Source organism: Ammodytes marinus (assembly GCF_949987685.1).
Source record: "Ammodytes marinus genome assembly, chromosome: 11".
Taxonomy (NCBI): Eukaryota; Metazoa; Chordata; class Actinopteri; order Uranoscopiformes; family Ammodytidae; genus Ammodytes; species Ammodytes marinus.
The window spans coordinates 21662468-21677823 of NC_137215.1; the positions used below are offsets into that span (position 1 = coordinate 21662468).

Sequence of the window (15356 nt, forward strand, 5' to 3'; positions counted from 1 at the left end):
CACTTTCAGCACATTAGTCATTTGGACATTTTAAGCCAGGGGGAATGCACTGGGAGGAATATTCAGAAGGCAGCTATTGGGCTACCATTGTTCATGCCAAGTAACGGTGCCAAAACACAGTATTATTTACATGCACCAGTCGTTTTATCAGCAGCAAAGACGCACATGGCCATGCATCACCTTTTTATTAGTATTTATTTATTTTATTTTATTATTATTTTTTTTGATCACTTTAGGAAATAAAGCTGAATCGTATTTGCTGAAAAGGCTTTGCTGATGCTGACCAATGGTGCATTTATTGATTGCACAATTCCCAGTTCAGAGACACATTCATTTTTCTCCCTGGAAGTGTTGTCTACATTGCAGAAAATATTTGAAGTCAGAGAACAGCCATGGAAGGCCTGTTTGTCAGCTGCAGTGCAGTTAGGGTCATTGGCACTGACATCACACACACACCCACTCATACCCATGCTCTGTATTGCTTCCAAAAGCGTTCCTTATTTCCCCATATCTTAAGCAGCTGCCTCTTTAACATAGAACTAAATGCAGATGTTACAGTGTCAGGGAAAAGCATGACCACTGGTGATTGAGGGGTGAGTGAGGGGTTTCGGTAGCCTGGCATTCCCAGACCTGCCACTAGGCGCTGGCAAATTAAATTTGCTGCGCCTGTTGGTCTGGACACTCTCCGTTGAAGCTTTTTCAAGAAGACCAGAAATCCGGGCTCACGTTTCAATTGGTTCTTTCTAATATGGGCGCGCCAGAGCCCCTTGTATGGTACTCAGGGGAGGACGTAACCGGATGACGACAGTGACGTGCATGCGTCGTCGAAGCCGTGATAGTAAACATCAAAGATGGCTGCGGATATGTTGTGTGAGTTTGAGACTGCTTTGGCCTCGACCCTTTACGATTTGGAAGACGGCACTCAAATCTTTCATAAGCAAGTAAGTGGAATGTTCTGTTTTGCCGACCGACAACGGCAAACGTTTAATTTAACAGTTTAACAGCTGTTCGTTAAACGAACGGGGCTTACGTCACCTTGTGCATCGCTCTGATTGGTTGTAGTGCTATCCAACTGCGTGCAGTGGCATTTGAAATGCACGAGTAGGAGCCGCCCCTTGAGTTGGAAATTACTATCGTGGCCAGACCCTCTATCGTTCAAGACATCAGGGTCTGGATTTCCAGACTAGGGTTTTTCAGGTCTATTTTCTGTCAACTCTCTGAACAATCATGAGAGAGCTGTGGTGTCCAGAGTTAAGAGGCAGACTTAATCTTGTCTGATGCTATGGCAGTAACTATGAAATATGTATAATAAGACTGTACGGAACTTTTTTGATATCTGCTCTGTGTAAATGTAACTCAAAGGCAACACCTTGTTTTGTTCACTTTGACACCTTCTAACAGAGTGAATGGGATTTAGAATGTTCTTCCATGCTGGATTCCACATTTATTCGATTAATTTGCACATATTATTAGGATAGAAATAGAAACTCAATTAAAGCCAAGATGTGATTCAGATGTATGGAAGCTCCCGGGGGTCATCGCAGAGGTCTGCAGGCTTTGCTCTCAACATCCTTTTCATTGTATTTTCATAATTGCAAAATCTAGCCCATTCATCAGGACCTTTTTAAGATGGATACATGTAAGCTCCGCATGCTAAATACTATACATTTATAATGTATTCAAGCTGATGTGCAATTCAAAAAAATGCACAATAAGGGCTCAAATGATAATCACAGTCGTTTTCGCCAGTATTGAGCTACATTATCATTATCTCATTAGAATTCAGCCATCTGCGGCAACAATATAACTGTTCTCCAATGTTAATATCATAGGAAACTGCCCTCACATTGTCAGTGTGTCTCTAGACTATAGAACCCTACAAATACATTTTAAAAACTGTATCTATTCCTAGTCAGAAGTCTAGACGGATATATTGTTTAAAAAAAAGAAAAAGGCTTTGTTCTTCAGCTTTTGATCCTTCCTGGCAATGCAACGATACTGCCAGCCAGACGGACCATCCACCTTTAATAGGATTTTAAAGCTCAGCCATAACCTTGTCAGAGGTTGTGGCCCTCACAGGATTCACCTATATCTGACTGTCTGACTGGTTATTATAGACTCATTAGGAAGTCACTGGATTCAGCAGGCATGACCCCGAACACCTTTCACTTAAGAGGATGTATCCTACTAATACTGTGCCTCTTACAGTCATGCTTTCGAGGGAGATATCATCTTAACTGTGTTGTGATGTACTGCAGCTGATCTGGTCAGGGCGTCTTACTTTGTCTCTCGTAAACAGACGCGTAAACAAGCCATGCCTGGTCCGGTCTCGTCATGCGTGGAGTGGACACTACACACATTGGCCCCGCGGCGCTGACCTCATCAGTTTGTGTTCAGGGCTGAACAAAAGAGCTGTTTAGCACTGCGAGAATAGCAACAAAGGATAACAGTCACGCACAGAGTTCCCTGAAAATGATCAGTGAGGTATGAATGCAGCATGGGCTTGTACATTCAAAGTTGTGTCGAAGTTTCGGATGAGTTGGGAAAGGAGCTTTGAATCTCTGGAAGCTTTTGTTTAAAGTGGGAGAGACTTTGTTGAACTATGTATAGAGCTCTGTGTTTGCTGACTCAAATCTGAGCGCAGGGTTGTGCTGTCTTAATGTTTGGTACTTTGGCTTGGTGCCAGTAGAAATGGGAGTTTTTTTTTTAATGGTTTATTTTAAAGCAGGATTTATTGTTCACAGGGTGTGCTTGACTATGATAGAATATGAGAATGTGTTTACCCCATTCTTGCTTTAATTCAAACACATCGTTTTCTTCTGCTCCATTTTCCTCAATAAGAAACATATACAGAACTTGCTCGCAAACAATTCATTATCAGAAATAAAGTCTTTGAAGGATTCCAACCAAACACCCAGACAACAAGAGTATAGTGGTCAAACTTCACACTTTAGATATACCTCTTTTTATTTTTTTTTAAATGAGCGTTTGGGGAAAAAGTTCAATTTTAAAACACTAATTTGAAAAAATAATTGTCTCTAATATGTAATGCACCAGCCACCAGCCTTGTGCAGTATTACATGAAAAGTGTTGGTAATCCCATCAACAGCCAGATTTTACCACAGCTCTGGGCTGCCTCAAGACCATAGTCCATAAAAGGGCCATATTGTAGAGTGTAATGACAGATATATGAGCGCAGATACTGCGTCCTCTTCCCTCGCATTGTCGGAAATAACCGGTTTATCTGCTCAACAATCTGATTTTTCCCTCGGGGTGCTTTCATACCTGAGTGATGACACCTGTTCTCTGCCTTCCCCCTTGCACCACATCGCTCCACTGGAGCTCATGTCTGCACCTGCTGGCTCAACAAAAAGCTACACTTTTTCCTGGCAATGGCTTAACACAAGCTACGTGCTGAATGAGGCAATAACAATAATACCTACAGGGATGTTGTGTAGAAACATCTTGTAGTTTGGGTTTCCTCAGGTGCTCAGGTGTCCTTTAACAACACACATATGCAGGATTAGTGCGTGAGGTTGGACAAGGAAGCTGTGCATTTAGCCATAGCTTGCCTTAAATGCGGCGGTTGAAACTTAGTGTGCTGCACATGGGCTCCTTTTTTAGTGCATGTATGAACTACAGCCCATGTGATGTAATATGCCAAGTTTGAGATGTTTCATGAGATTTCTTTTTGACCACCATTTAAACCTGGACAATAAGATGAATTCAGGATGAGTGAGGCAGGCTGCCTCTTTTGCATGCAGGATATACAAGCTACCTATTAAGCCTACAGGGGTTTAGTGTTTGATGCTCTCAAGATTTAAGCCTTTGTCTACATAACATTGTAAGGACTGGACCACATGACTTCTGGACAGGCTTAAGCTGCCATCTCAATGCAACATATTTTATGTTTTCCCATTAAAGATTGCACACCATCTGTGGTTTTGCATTATGAGAATTAACATCTGATGTGACACATTCATTGTTAAAAGAACTATAGAAGATTAAAGGATAAGTTTTGTTTGACATTGAGCAATATGTTGACATCAGAAAAAGTCAAAATAGACACAGGACGTGGCCCCCCTCAAGCACTTGATGAACCTTACCAGCACATAACAAGGTTACTTTCTTATCCAAAAGTCTGTTTTACTTCAGTGTGCTTTTTAACCTGCAAGTTGGGTTGCTATTCTGACCTAAACATAAGCAGTCACAGTCAGACAGACAGACACGCTCTGTCTAATTAATAGACACCCTTTCGTTCTGTGTCACAGTCATAGGCTCTTCTTCTTCCTCTGGCCTTGAGAAGATTTCATTCAGGGAATTAAAGCCCGACCAGCATATGGCCATCTGGCACACATAACCAGATATTTGGTGGCTAAAATAGCTTTTGCCTGGAAGCCTGAGTGCAGCCTAAGCTCTTATGGCACATCATACTGTGTTAACTTGTGAAAACCAATCAATCAGTCTTCTGGGGCGAGTCCAAACAACGTCACAGATGACATAGACTCGATAAAATAAAATAAATGAATGTACCTGCCTGCCTCCAAAGAAATGACCTAGAACTACTTTTATGTTCCCTCTCTAGACATAGTGGTTTTGCAATCTCCATTGCTTTCTCATCTTTGTCTACAAATTTGAGACCAAAAATGAAAAAAGGATTAGATTATTAAAGCACATTTATTTGGGTGGAGTGAGTATGGATTTGAAAATGAAGGGCTTTATTTTGTGCCTTTTCCCTTTGTCTGCAATTTGATTGAAAGGTTCAATCAAATGAAAAAAAAAAAAAAAAGGACTTTGGTGTATTGCTGCCTTAGCCAATCTCACTAGTTCTGTCGGCTAGCCCCCACCGTGGATAGATTTGCCCCTGTTTTTCCTTGTAGGAGAATAAAAGATTCAGAAGAAGTAGCTTTTAGAGTCGCGAGCGAACCCTTCATTTGGACTTAAATAATACAACTACTCACAGAACAAATGATGCTGCTATGAAAGAACAAAGTGCTACGGCTTTCTACAACCAGGGCCATGCCTGGAGATATACTTGTGCGTGTGTGTGTGCATGTTCAGTCTCCCACATACAAGCCACTACCATTCACTGCTTCCTTAAGTATTTCATGCAGAGGATTATGTTCAAGCATGCTTTATTAAAAGAATGTGGGCCCGTGCATTCACATCTCAAGCAGAGAATAGGCAAAACAGTAGACTGAGAGAGCACTAAAAGCATGACTTGTTGCCAAAAGCAATGAAAGAGACAAAAAAACAAGACTTCTTAGCACATGCCAAACATAGACAGTCTCTGCTTCATTCAGCCCTCTGTTACATCACTCATCCTCTGCTTCCCCCTGCTTTGTGCCTCTGACAATTGCTGTGCAGTGATCCGCGGGGGCATGGATCTGGCAAAACATCAACTAGAATGCTGACCAGGGGGAAAAGGATTACAAAAATGTGTTTTTGTTTAGGCAGCATACCATTCGATACAGGAAGGGGTCGACGGTCTCTCTCCCTCTCTCGATGCCGTGCAGTTTCATAGACCCGTGTCATGTTTGCATGTTAAACTCTTATTAATATTTTTTTGAATAAGAAACTAGGAACACTAGAAAAACTGCTGAATGCTTCAAATGTTTCCAACCGAGACGCATGAAAACACGGTAAAACATAAAACTCACTTTGTGTCATCGGCCATATCTTAATGTAGGGCTTTTTTTTTCCTTCTTGAAACTGTCTCATGGACTGATTATTGTAGCTGTTTTCTCCTTGTATCCTCTTAAACTTAAGGGTGTTACAAATAACAAGATATTTGATATGGCTGCTGCCACCAAAGTGGTCCAGAAATAGCAAAGCGATAGCAGCCAAACAGACCCCTTACCGGCAGGCACGTCTCGGGACTAATAGCTTTGAAGGATGTTAATGTAGACAGGGGTTTGGGTTGTTTGTTGACAACCCGGAAAAAAGGAAACACTCTTGAGTTGTGTTGTGATATCCATGTAAAGGATGAAGTATTTTTTAACATAGTAAGCGCAACTTTTTCTAGCAGTTATCCCTTTTAAATATTGATGTCAACAGAGCTGTAGCTGTAGGAGTTTCACAAGGGGAGTTATCATTGTACAAAGATAAAATATGTGTAGCTCTTAAATATTTTGTTCTTCTGCCATGAAGAAAGCACTGCATCAGGGTTTTTTCTGGTTCAGAGGAACAACTCAATATGAACTCTACTGAAATGATTATTCCCTCTTATGCTTCCAGTCACATTTTCTCTAATCTGATGCCCAAAGCTAAGCGTTTGGGACACTGATTCCAGATTTACCGCTTACATTTTTTGAATACCTTTTGACGCTTGTGTAACATAAACTATGTCTGCTTTCACACAAGCAGTCTCTAGACAGACATATCATTTTACCAAAGAGCCAAAAACTCAAAGCAGCAAGTGGCTGCAGCTTGGGGTTGGGCCAAAAGTTTTCTTTGAGACCTGACTCCAGAGAAAACGTGTGTGTGTTATAGAAAGCCAGCCCGACTCAGGGGAGGTTGAGGTCAGAAAGGGGCCAACAAATGGGATTATTCACTGTGCATAATATGTCCCCGTTTTCCCCCCCTGCTGTCCACCTTTAAAGCTATAATGCGTAACTTTTGTTGCCTCCATGGGGAATTCGGAGTAATTACAACAACACTGTTGGCACATCTACCTTAACCTCAACAACTGAAACATTTTGTCAGCGCTTCTTGGGTTTTTCACCTGTTGAGCCGGTGTCAAGTGGTGACAGTTTGAAAACGCTGCCATACTGAGAAATACAGAGAGAGTTTTGTGGAGCTGATAGGCTTAATAAACCTTGCGTGAACTCGTTTGGCAATGGCTTGAATGTAAACCGACATTCATTTATATGAAAAAGTCACGCACTATGGCTTTAATCCATCTCCGATAATTGCATTGCTCTCCACTGATGGTCCAGCGGCGCTCCCATGCATGTGGGCCCCAAGTTATTCAAGGAAAGGGAGTGAGAGGCTTGATTCATTGACATGATGTGATATGCAGGTTGTCTCATGCAATCTTCCCTGCGTCTCGTTTGTCTCTTGAGTTGATCTAAAAGGCTCCATGCCCAACTGATGCAAGCGTTACACTGACTTGTACTTCACTGGAGCTGTGAAAGCCGGATATGTTTGTTCCTTTTTCCTCTCTCAAGTCTCTCTCTCTCTCTCTCTCTCTCTCAAGTCTCTCTCTCTCTCTCTCTCTCTCAAGTCTCTCTCTCTCTCTCGTTCGTTATTGCTGTAGAGAAAATGGATGAAGCAGCAGAGATAAGATAATGCACATTGCACCGCACACACAGTATAACCCACAATCACAGCCCTCTTATCTGAAGCCAAATATTTGACCACGGCCATTCGGTGAACTGCCTGATAAGTTGTTGTGTTTGTCCAGGACAGATAACAAAACGTGAAAGGGATTTGAGCATAGGCAAGAGCGGACCACCTTTTTGTAACACATTGACTTCAACAGTAGCTCTCATGTTCCTTTCCCCATGTGATATTGATGATGTGTTAAAGGCTTAAACACACTTTCATTGCTGCATGAATAACTTCACTGATGTGGGCCTATAGGATACAGCTTTTGATGCCATTGCAAACTGCCCTTTCTATTAAGGGTTGAATTATGATCCTGGTTATACCTTTTATAGATTTCATCATTAGGACTTGTTTACTAAGTTGATATGCGTTTTTATTTATTATGAAAGTTAGGGCAGTGATAAGGAGTCAATTCTGTTGTAATGGCTTTTTCTGTTTGTGGATGAATGTAACTATGGTTGAGACACTGTTTCCAGTTGTCCAGTTTATTTGTATGTTTAGCTTACATTTTTAGGTTGTCTGTCTTGGTCTTTGTCGTTTTTTCTCACTCTTCACAAATAAAAGGGGCATTTGCAAATTGCCACCCCCATACTCTTGATTTCCCATTTAATTTTGGTATGCCACGGGAGCAGTCTGTATGAGCTAAACGAGGGAACTGGCCTTGTGAACTAATGGCCTTGCTTTACTTTAGAGATCGAAAAAGGTCAACAGTTAGTGACGGTACAGCGAGTGACTTGGACTCACTAATGGGCTTAGATGGAGCAGCACCGCTCATGCTGTTGTGAGCGATGCCATTATATAGACTAAACCTATTAGCTGTATAGTGCCCAGCCACCGTTCATCAGGGCAGTAAATAACTGTTCATTTTGACTCTACTGTCACTTGTTTTATGTTCATGTCAGTAATCGAAGATGTCATCAAGAAAAAGAGTTGCATGTTTACCATTATATTAGGGAGCACGTGAGGATACTATAAACTCAGGCCGTAGCAATGATGACACAATCTCAAGAGCTTGGCAGGCCATGTGTTGACTTAACCAGCAGTCGAGCACTGACACTGAACGAGGGATTTCCCCCATGGGCTCTTATCATCTGGGAAACAGACAGAAAATGTATCACTTATCTTTGCTTTCCACCGCCTGTTCACAGAAACGTTCTACCGGAGACTGCTGCGTAGGCTCAGTCTCCCCACACACCCAGGTCTTCTCTATGGATCGATAACACTGTTGTGTTTTGGTGGATCTTTGGCACTGAGATGCTAGCTGCTGTCCCCACCCCAGGCCCACTCGGGGAATGTGGGCATGACATGCCTTAAGCGGAGGATTAATGTGTCTTTCGAGGGGCTTCTGCTGGCCCCTATTTCGATCTTGATTCTTGAGTGTGTGCCAGTGTCTGTCGAGTGCAGGGGAGGGGTACGCCACAAATAACCTCCCACCCGCCCACTCATTCCTGTAATCATAAACACCCTAAAACTAAGGGCTGTGTATGGTTCAAACATTTTCAATAGCAATTTCATGAAATCCGATTTAACAAGATGACATTACACATTTTGATTAAAAAAAAAAACAAGTTTAATTTTTCAGCACCGTAGAATTTTAAAATAATATCAATAAGTAAAACTTACATAAGATGAAATCAAATTGCCTTCAGATTAGCACAAATGCCTCATCTCCTGAGCCACTGCAGCTCCAAGAAAATATATGAGCAAAAAGAAACAAAATGTAAACAATACAATGAATCAGTGCAAATAGTTGTATATGCAAAATGAAAAGGTCCAAGTCAGTATGTAGGGCTCACTGATGCATACATTACCCATGTTGTAACCTATAATGTATTTTTCCTGGATGCCTCGACACAGCCAACCACCAGCACTTTGAAAATGGTGGCACATCAAGCATGCTGCATGAATATTGGCTCACTGACTTAGAAGAGATTAACGCCTTCGCCACTGAAATGTGGGAGTGAACAACCAGAAATGTTTCAATACTCTATCGTATGGAGGCATTCCCGGATGGTGCCGAAAAAAGTATTGAACTTCGATACCAAACCCTACCTAAAAAACTAACTGAATTCTCCTTGAGCCAATTTGTTTGCCTCTGCCAGCTATCCTAGCACAATAATTAGTGCTTTTTGTGTGACACCTGGATTGTCATTTGTAGCCACTGATTGGGTGGCAAAGTGAACTGGCACTGGGTAGCAGGCAGCGCGGGGACTGACGGGCACCAGGACGGAACAGATGGCCTCGTGTTTCACTCGCCACACAACACAGTGGCAGGCAGGAGCGGAGATAACACCTCTGTCTAATAAATAAATGAAATCCCCTGGTTCCCTAGGTGACCCCTTTAGCGCCCGCAGCCTTTTTAATTACATGTGAATCCCACACGGTCTACTGAGAGCGAGAGCTGCGTCAGGATAGAGATGTTGTTGAATCCATGAGCCCGGCTTTTCTGTCTCCCTCCACCCCCCCTCCCTCCATCCCTCCCTCCCTCCCTCAATCCCTCCCACCCTCCCTCACTGACGGAAAGCTGTGGTGGACTGGTGACTCATCCTCACCATAAGGCGAGCTGGAATCATGCGCTAGTACCTACCTGCAATGTTAACATTTAATTAGTACAGCCCTCCAAGTAGATTTTCATTTGTTATTCTAACACACTCTAGGGGAACGTAAGCAATTGTGCAGTCAAGTGGATTGCCGGTCGACTCCACTTCTTAAATTATTCCAGTAAAAATGTCGTAGACTTGTGTCGTCGTCACCTAATGTGGCCAAAAGGGAGATATAACACGGAAACAACCAGTTCCTGTAGTTTTAAAATGTAATATTTTCATCTTTAATAAAGATATACTGGCAATGGCTGCTTGGATGAACCTCTCTTGGGATCCAATGACCTTTGGCTGGCTTCCCTCCTCTTCGCTCTAGGGCTCTTCATTTTGCTCATGATACTATGAAGAAATGGATTAATTAATGCCCCTGTTTTTGCAAGATAACTTGACACGTGATTGGATTAAAATGAGCGAACCGCAACATCTCTTAAAAATATCATGGTTATAATAAAAAAAAAACAAGGATCTGCAGTTGTGTTGGTTTATTGGCTCTATTTCTTTGTTTTAAATTCCAAATGCAACCAATATCAACATTGAAAAGACTGTGTGTGTGTGTGTCATACTACATATACACAAACCCTTTTGTCTTTGGGCCACACAGTATTCCTTTCAAAACAGACCACCCCATTTGCTGTTTTCCCTTTTCCTCCTCTGCTTGACTGCGATGACTCTCTGTGAGTCATCCGTGCCGTGCCTAGCAGGGACTTTCTGAATGAAGTCAGTAAAGGGATGCGGAGTGGATCAAGGAAAGTGGTCGACTGGATAATATAGCTATTATTTGTTTTGCTTTGTCTTTCTTCCTCCCCTATTGACTCGGACACAGACTGATCATGGTTTCAATGTGGCGGGGCTAGGGGGGGAAAAGTGGGTCAGGAGGAGAAGTTTTTGTAAAGTTGTTATGTAGTGTTTTGCTATAGAGGCAAGTTTTTTTTGTTTAGTGCGGCTGCAAGGAAGGGTGATTTTTTTTCAAAGGTCACAAATTGTTGTACACCCATGTAGCAGCTGTGGGATTGAGCTTTTGTTTTTTAACCTTGTGCTGTCCTTATATTCTTGTTTTCCTCCATTGTTGTTTGTATCTGATAAAATGTAGTGTCTTCTACTCTGCTTGTTGTCACCTTGTACCTCAGTCATTCTTAGGAGCCTAGTGTGCTAGTCGACTCCTTTTTTATCTGTATATGTTGCTCCCTTGTTTTATTCATTAGTGAACAGATGGTAGTGAGTCACGTCAGCCTCTTGTGTTCAATATTTAAAATGTGTAGCGGCGCGCTGAAACAGAGCTGAGTGAAGACATTTTAAATGCAGTACGGCCCTGCAAAGCATCTGTGCCATGTCACCGTCTGTCCACACACACACACGCACACACACGTGTACACACACACACACACACACCTATATAAAGCTGACAATGGGAATACTGATTCGGGAGCTCTGTGTGTGTGCATTGTCTATTCTCAACACGTCGTATAGTTCTCTCTCCCTGATGAAGAGGGACACCAAGCTTGAGTAGAGCAGGCTTTGAGTAATGAGTCACTGTCTGGATTGTTCCTTCAATGTCCCTGCAGTCATTATTGATTCCTGGATGTTGCCTCCTATTACCGCCATAGCCTGACTGACAGAAAATAAAGACGCGAGTGCAAATAAAATGTGGCAGCAGCAGGAGTGAGTGCTGCTGTTTTGTCCGCCAGGTTTTGCTATAGTGTGTCATGAAGGTGCGCTCACTTTGTGTTAGTCATGCCACTAATCTGTCTCTTCTTCTTCTCCCTCCATTCTGTCCCCTCCTCACAGGCTCTGCAGCCTCACGCTGAAAAAGCTGGTCGTCCTCAAAGAACTGGATAAAGAGCTGAACTCCCTGTCTATAGCTGTCAAAATACAGGTGGGTGGGTTACTCTTCCCATGTGCGAGGCTCCATTTCAAAACGTTTGATAGCAGCGAGTCACAGTCGAGAAGTCTGTGGCTCACGGTTTCTCAATGCTTGGAACATAATCACAAAGCCTTGACGCTGATAAGACTAATCCCACTGATAAAAAGCTGCACAGGAACCTGTGGTGATTCATATCCACTCAGGTGCTTTAACTGGCATACTAGCATTACTACCCTAAGCAGGCATATAAGCACCTTAAGAAGTATTGTGAATCGTATGTTGCTTGCTGATGCATTGTTTTATAATAAAAGGTTACAGTCTAGTGGTTGATGTTCAAAAATGCATCTTGCATATTTTTCATGGTGGTCACATTGCGTTTGATTTAAATGCCAAATGCCTGTTTGACAATGAACAGCAAAAACCAAGCAATTTGCTGTCCAAGTGGAATATGAAACTACGTAAGAAGGAAGAGAGTGTGTGTGTGTGTGTGTGTGTCTGTGTGTGTGTGTGTGTGTGTGTGTGTGTGTGTGTGTGTGTGTGTGTGTGTGTGTGTGTGTGTGTGTGTGTGTGTGTGTGTGTGTGTGTGTGTGTGTGTGTGTGTGTGTGTGTGTGTGTGTGTGTGTGTGTGTGTGTGTGTGTGTGTGTGTGTGTGTGTGTGAGAACAACCCTGTTAATTTTACAGGGGCTGTAGCTTTGCTGCTAGATAAACAAGCTTACATATTGTTTGCCTGCTGCAATAAAATAAAATTTACAAATGAGTCCTTCAACACTGCAGAGTAGTGGGATGAGATGGCTTGGAGTCGAGCAAGGTGCAAGGTTCCTCCTTGCTGTCACTGGAGAACGATGCCTTTCAACTATCATTCCATCCTTTTTTATTTGGAACTCAAAATTCCGGCAGCACAGAGTGAGCTCTTTGAAAGGCAGGGTATTGCCTCTGCCTCTCAGATTGACCCTGCTGGTGTCTATTGAAGGTAATGTGGTATATACTGCACCCCCAACTGTCAAGATCATGCACTGGAATCATCTGTATTGGCAGAGTGTTGGAGCCCCGTCTCTAGTCGGCAGACAGGCCTCACAGTTTAAAAACACACTCAGCAGTAAGCCTTGTAGTGGTTGTAACAAATGATGGTCCACTGCTTCTGAAACAGTTGGATTTTGAGAGAGAAGTACACCCAGGGAGCACACCTTAAGTGCTTAAAGAAGCATATACGAACACACTGCCCTAAGGAACCATATACGAACACACTGCCCTAAGGTGGCCATAATTCTTATGACATTCATACTTTCTTTGCTGCAGCTACCCAGAAAGTCCACACAGAAGAGAATCTGAGAATTTGATTAATTTAAAGGGTTGAAGAGAAGGGAGGTAACAGTATGATCTATAACTTGTCTGAGCAAATGCTTTCACATTAGCAACACATCAGAGGATCCACCCTCTAGCCTTTACCCGATGCTGTGTTCTGCAGAATGCTTGAACAATTTGCATCCCACCCCTCATTTTCTGCTAGACTGATCCAAGGCGTTTCTCTTTAAGCACCTGGCTCTAAGTAGGTAAGAGTGTCACCTGTGCCATGTCAGACACTGGTAGCCTGGTGAGACCAGCCTGATTTTGTTTCACTCCAGCAGATCAGTCTAGATTTTCTTCAATCACTCCACCATTTCTCTAATCTCCGTGGGAGTCCAGTCAAAAAATGACCTGGTCAATCAGCGCCCACATTCAGACCTAATGTTAGTCCCTTAATGGAAGGCAGGCCCTGATTGGTTCATGTAGTCGTCAGTCTACAGAAAGTGGGGAGGGCCTGGCCGGACTGGAGGCTAGATTGACGACTACATGAACCAATCAGGAGCTGCCTTCCACTAAGGGACGCACGTTAGCTCATCAGAATGCGGGCCGTGATAGGCCTGGTCATTATTTGACCAGAATCCTCCCCATTGGAAATTGGAGAAAGTCAAGACAGATCTGCAGGAGAGAAACTAATCTGAAGCTCTCAAGATCAGGCTGGTATCGTCTGGCTAGGACCCTGTGTGCCCAGCATGTTTGATATATGAACTCAAAGAAGACAAACTGTTTATACCAGCAGAGAATGATTCCCAGTTGTGCATGAGTGTTGTGCAATTGTTTTAAGAATACAAATCTTTGATGGTAATTCAGTTTGTTATACCACATGAATAAAGCAGTGGCTAAATTCAATCGCAATGAACAAAAAAAAAGTGACACCAGAAAAGCTACTTGTGCTCAAACACCACCAAGCCTGACGTAGTCGAGTATTGCAGCGACTGCCATCTCTGCAGCCTCCAACTCTCAGGTCAATTCATGTGATTTTCATGTGGTTGGACGACCTGTAAATTACACACTTAAATTACTTCCAATGGACTAGAGAGCTGACGACCGAATGAGCAATGCCTTTGTTTGGAGACGGAGACGCTGCTGTTTTTATGTAAGTTTATACAATACTAGACAAGTCTATTTAGAGAACGAACTCCCCCCTTCTCCCTCTCTCTCTCTCTCTCTCTTTACTGTCGTCCTGAAGCACAAACCAACCGAGTGTGACTTTATCCATGCGCTGCGTCGTCTCCAGAGCGTGAAATCTCGCCATTTCTGCTGAGCCGCCCCTCAGGACAGCCAAGCAAAGCTCTGTTTCGCCACGGCCTGGCTCCGGAACTGGAGCATTAAATGCAAGTTCCAGCAGGTTTGGTTGTGGAGAACACAGGTTCCGAGGGGGATACAAGAGAGACAGTTTGGCCAAGATGACAGTGGAATATAATTTGTTTTTACTGACAGTGAAGGACAAAGCCTCATTACCGCATATCAGTCCGCTTCAGCACACAGTTGACCGTCTCTTTTCTCTTTGCTGGGCCTCGTCAGGTTGAGTGGCCTCCGTGCACACACACAAAAAAAAAAAAAAGCCTTGCAATGGCTAACCATGTGGATGGTGTCCCAAAGCCACAGCAGTAGGGATGATGAGATAGCAGGCTATAGTCTCCAGAAGTCCGTTGTCTGTCTCTCTCACCCTGGAGACCTGCTGCTGGGTCTCTACTAGTTGCTGAAGCCTCAGTGGCTGTGAGGTGTTTTTAATATCCCCAAGTGTCTCTATCAGGAATGTCCGATTTTTTTCTTCTCTCTCAATGTGAGGTTAAGGTGAAAGATTGCTGATTTTTTTCTACTTGTTTCTCACATTTGTTTACTTTGCTCTGTTTGAAATATGTTGAGTAACAGTGTTGTCTTAAATATGACAGGAAGATTTACCTTCATTGGGCAACACATGTCCAGTGCAGAGTGGACAGTGATACTTAGGGGATACATTTCTCTCCTTGAAATGTGTAGATTTTAGTTACAAAACCTCTGCTGCATGTTCTGCACATTGGGTTGCAATCCTGTCCGGTTCCTACTGCAAGTCACGTGCATGACATGATTATGCATTTTTTTTCTGCGTCCAGTTTGCCTGAGGTTGTAGCCAGAAATTGATGTCAGCTGCCTGGATTATGATAGGAAAGGCGTGCAATCCTCATTTCAGCTCAAGCCGCTGTCCAAAGCACTTCCATTTGCAGTACACACTCAGCTATGA

The 15356-nt window shown here is 43.0% G+C and overlaps 1 protein-coding gene across 1 annotated transcript in view; it reads left to right on the forward strand.

The window, feature by feature from the left end:
* The window catches only part of LOC307257757 (phosphofurin acidic cluster sorting protein 2), a 49965-nt gene that overhangs the window by 7406 nt on the left and 27203 nt on the right, over nt 1–15356 (forward strand). Inside the window, exon 2 of the mRNA XM_080037068.1 lies at nt 11715–11802. Within this exon, the coding sequence (XP_079893194.1) occupies nt 11715–11802 (88 nt within the window). The remainder of the gene's footprint in view (nt 1–11714; nt 11803–15356) is intronic.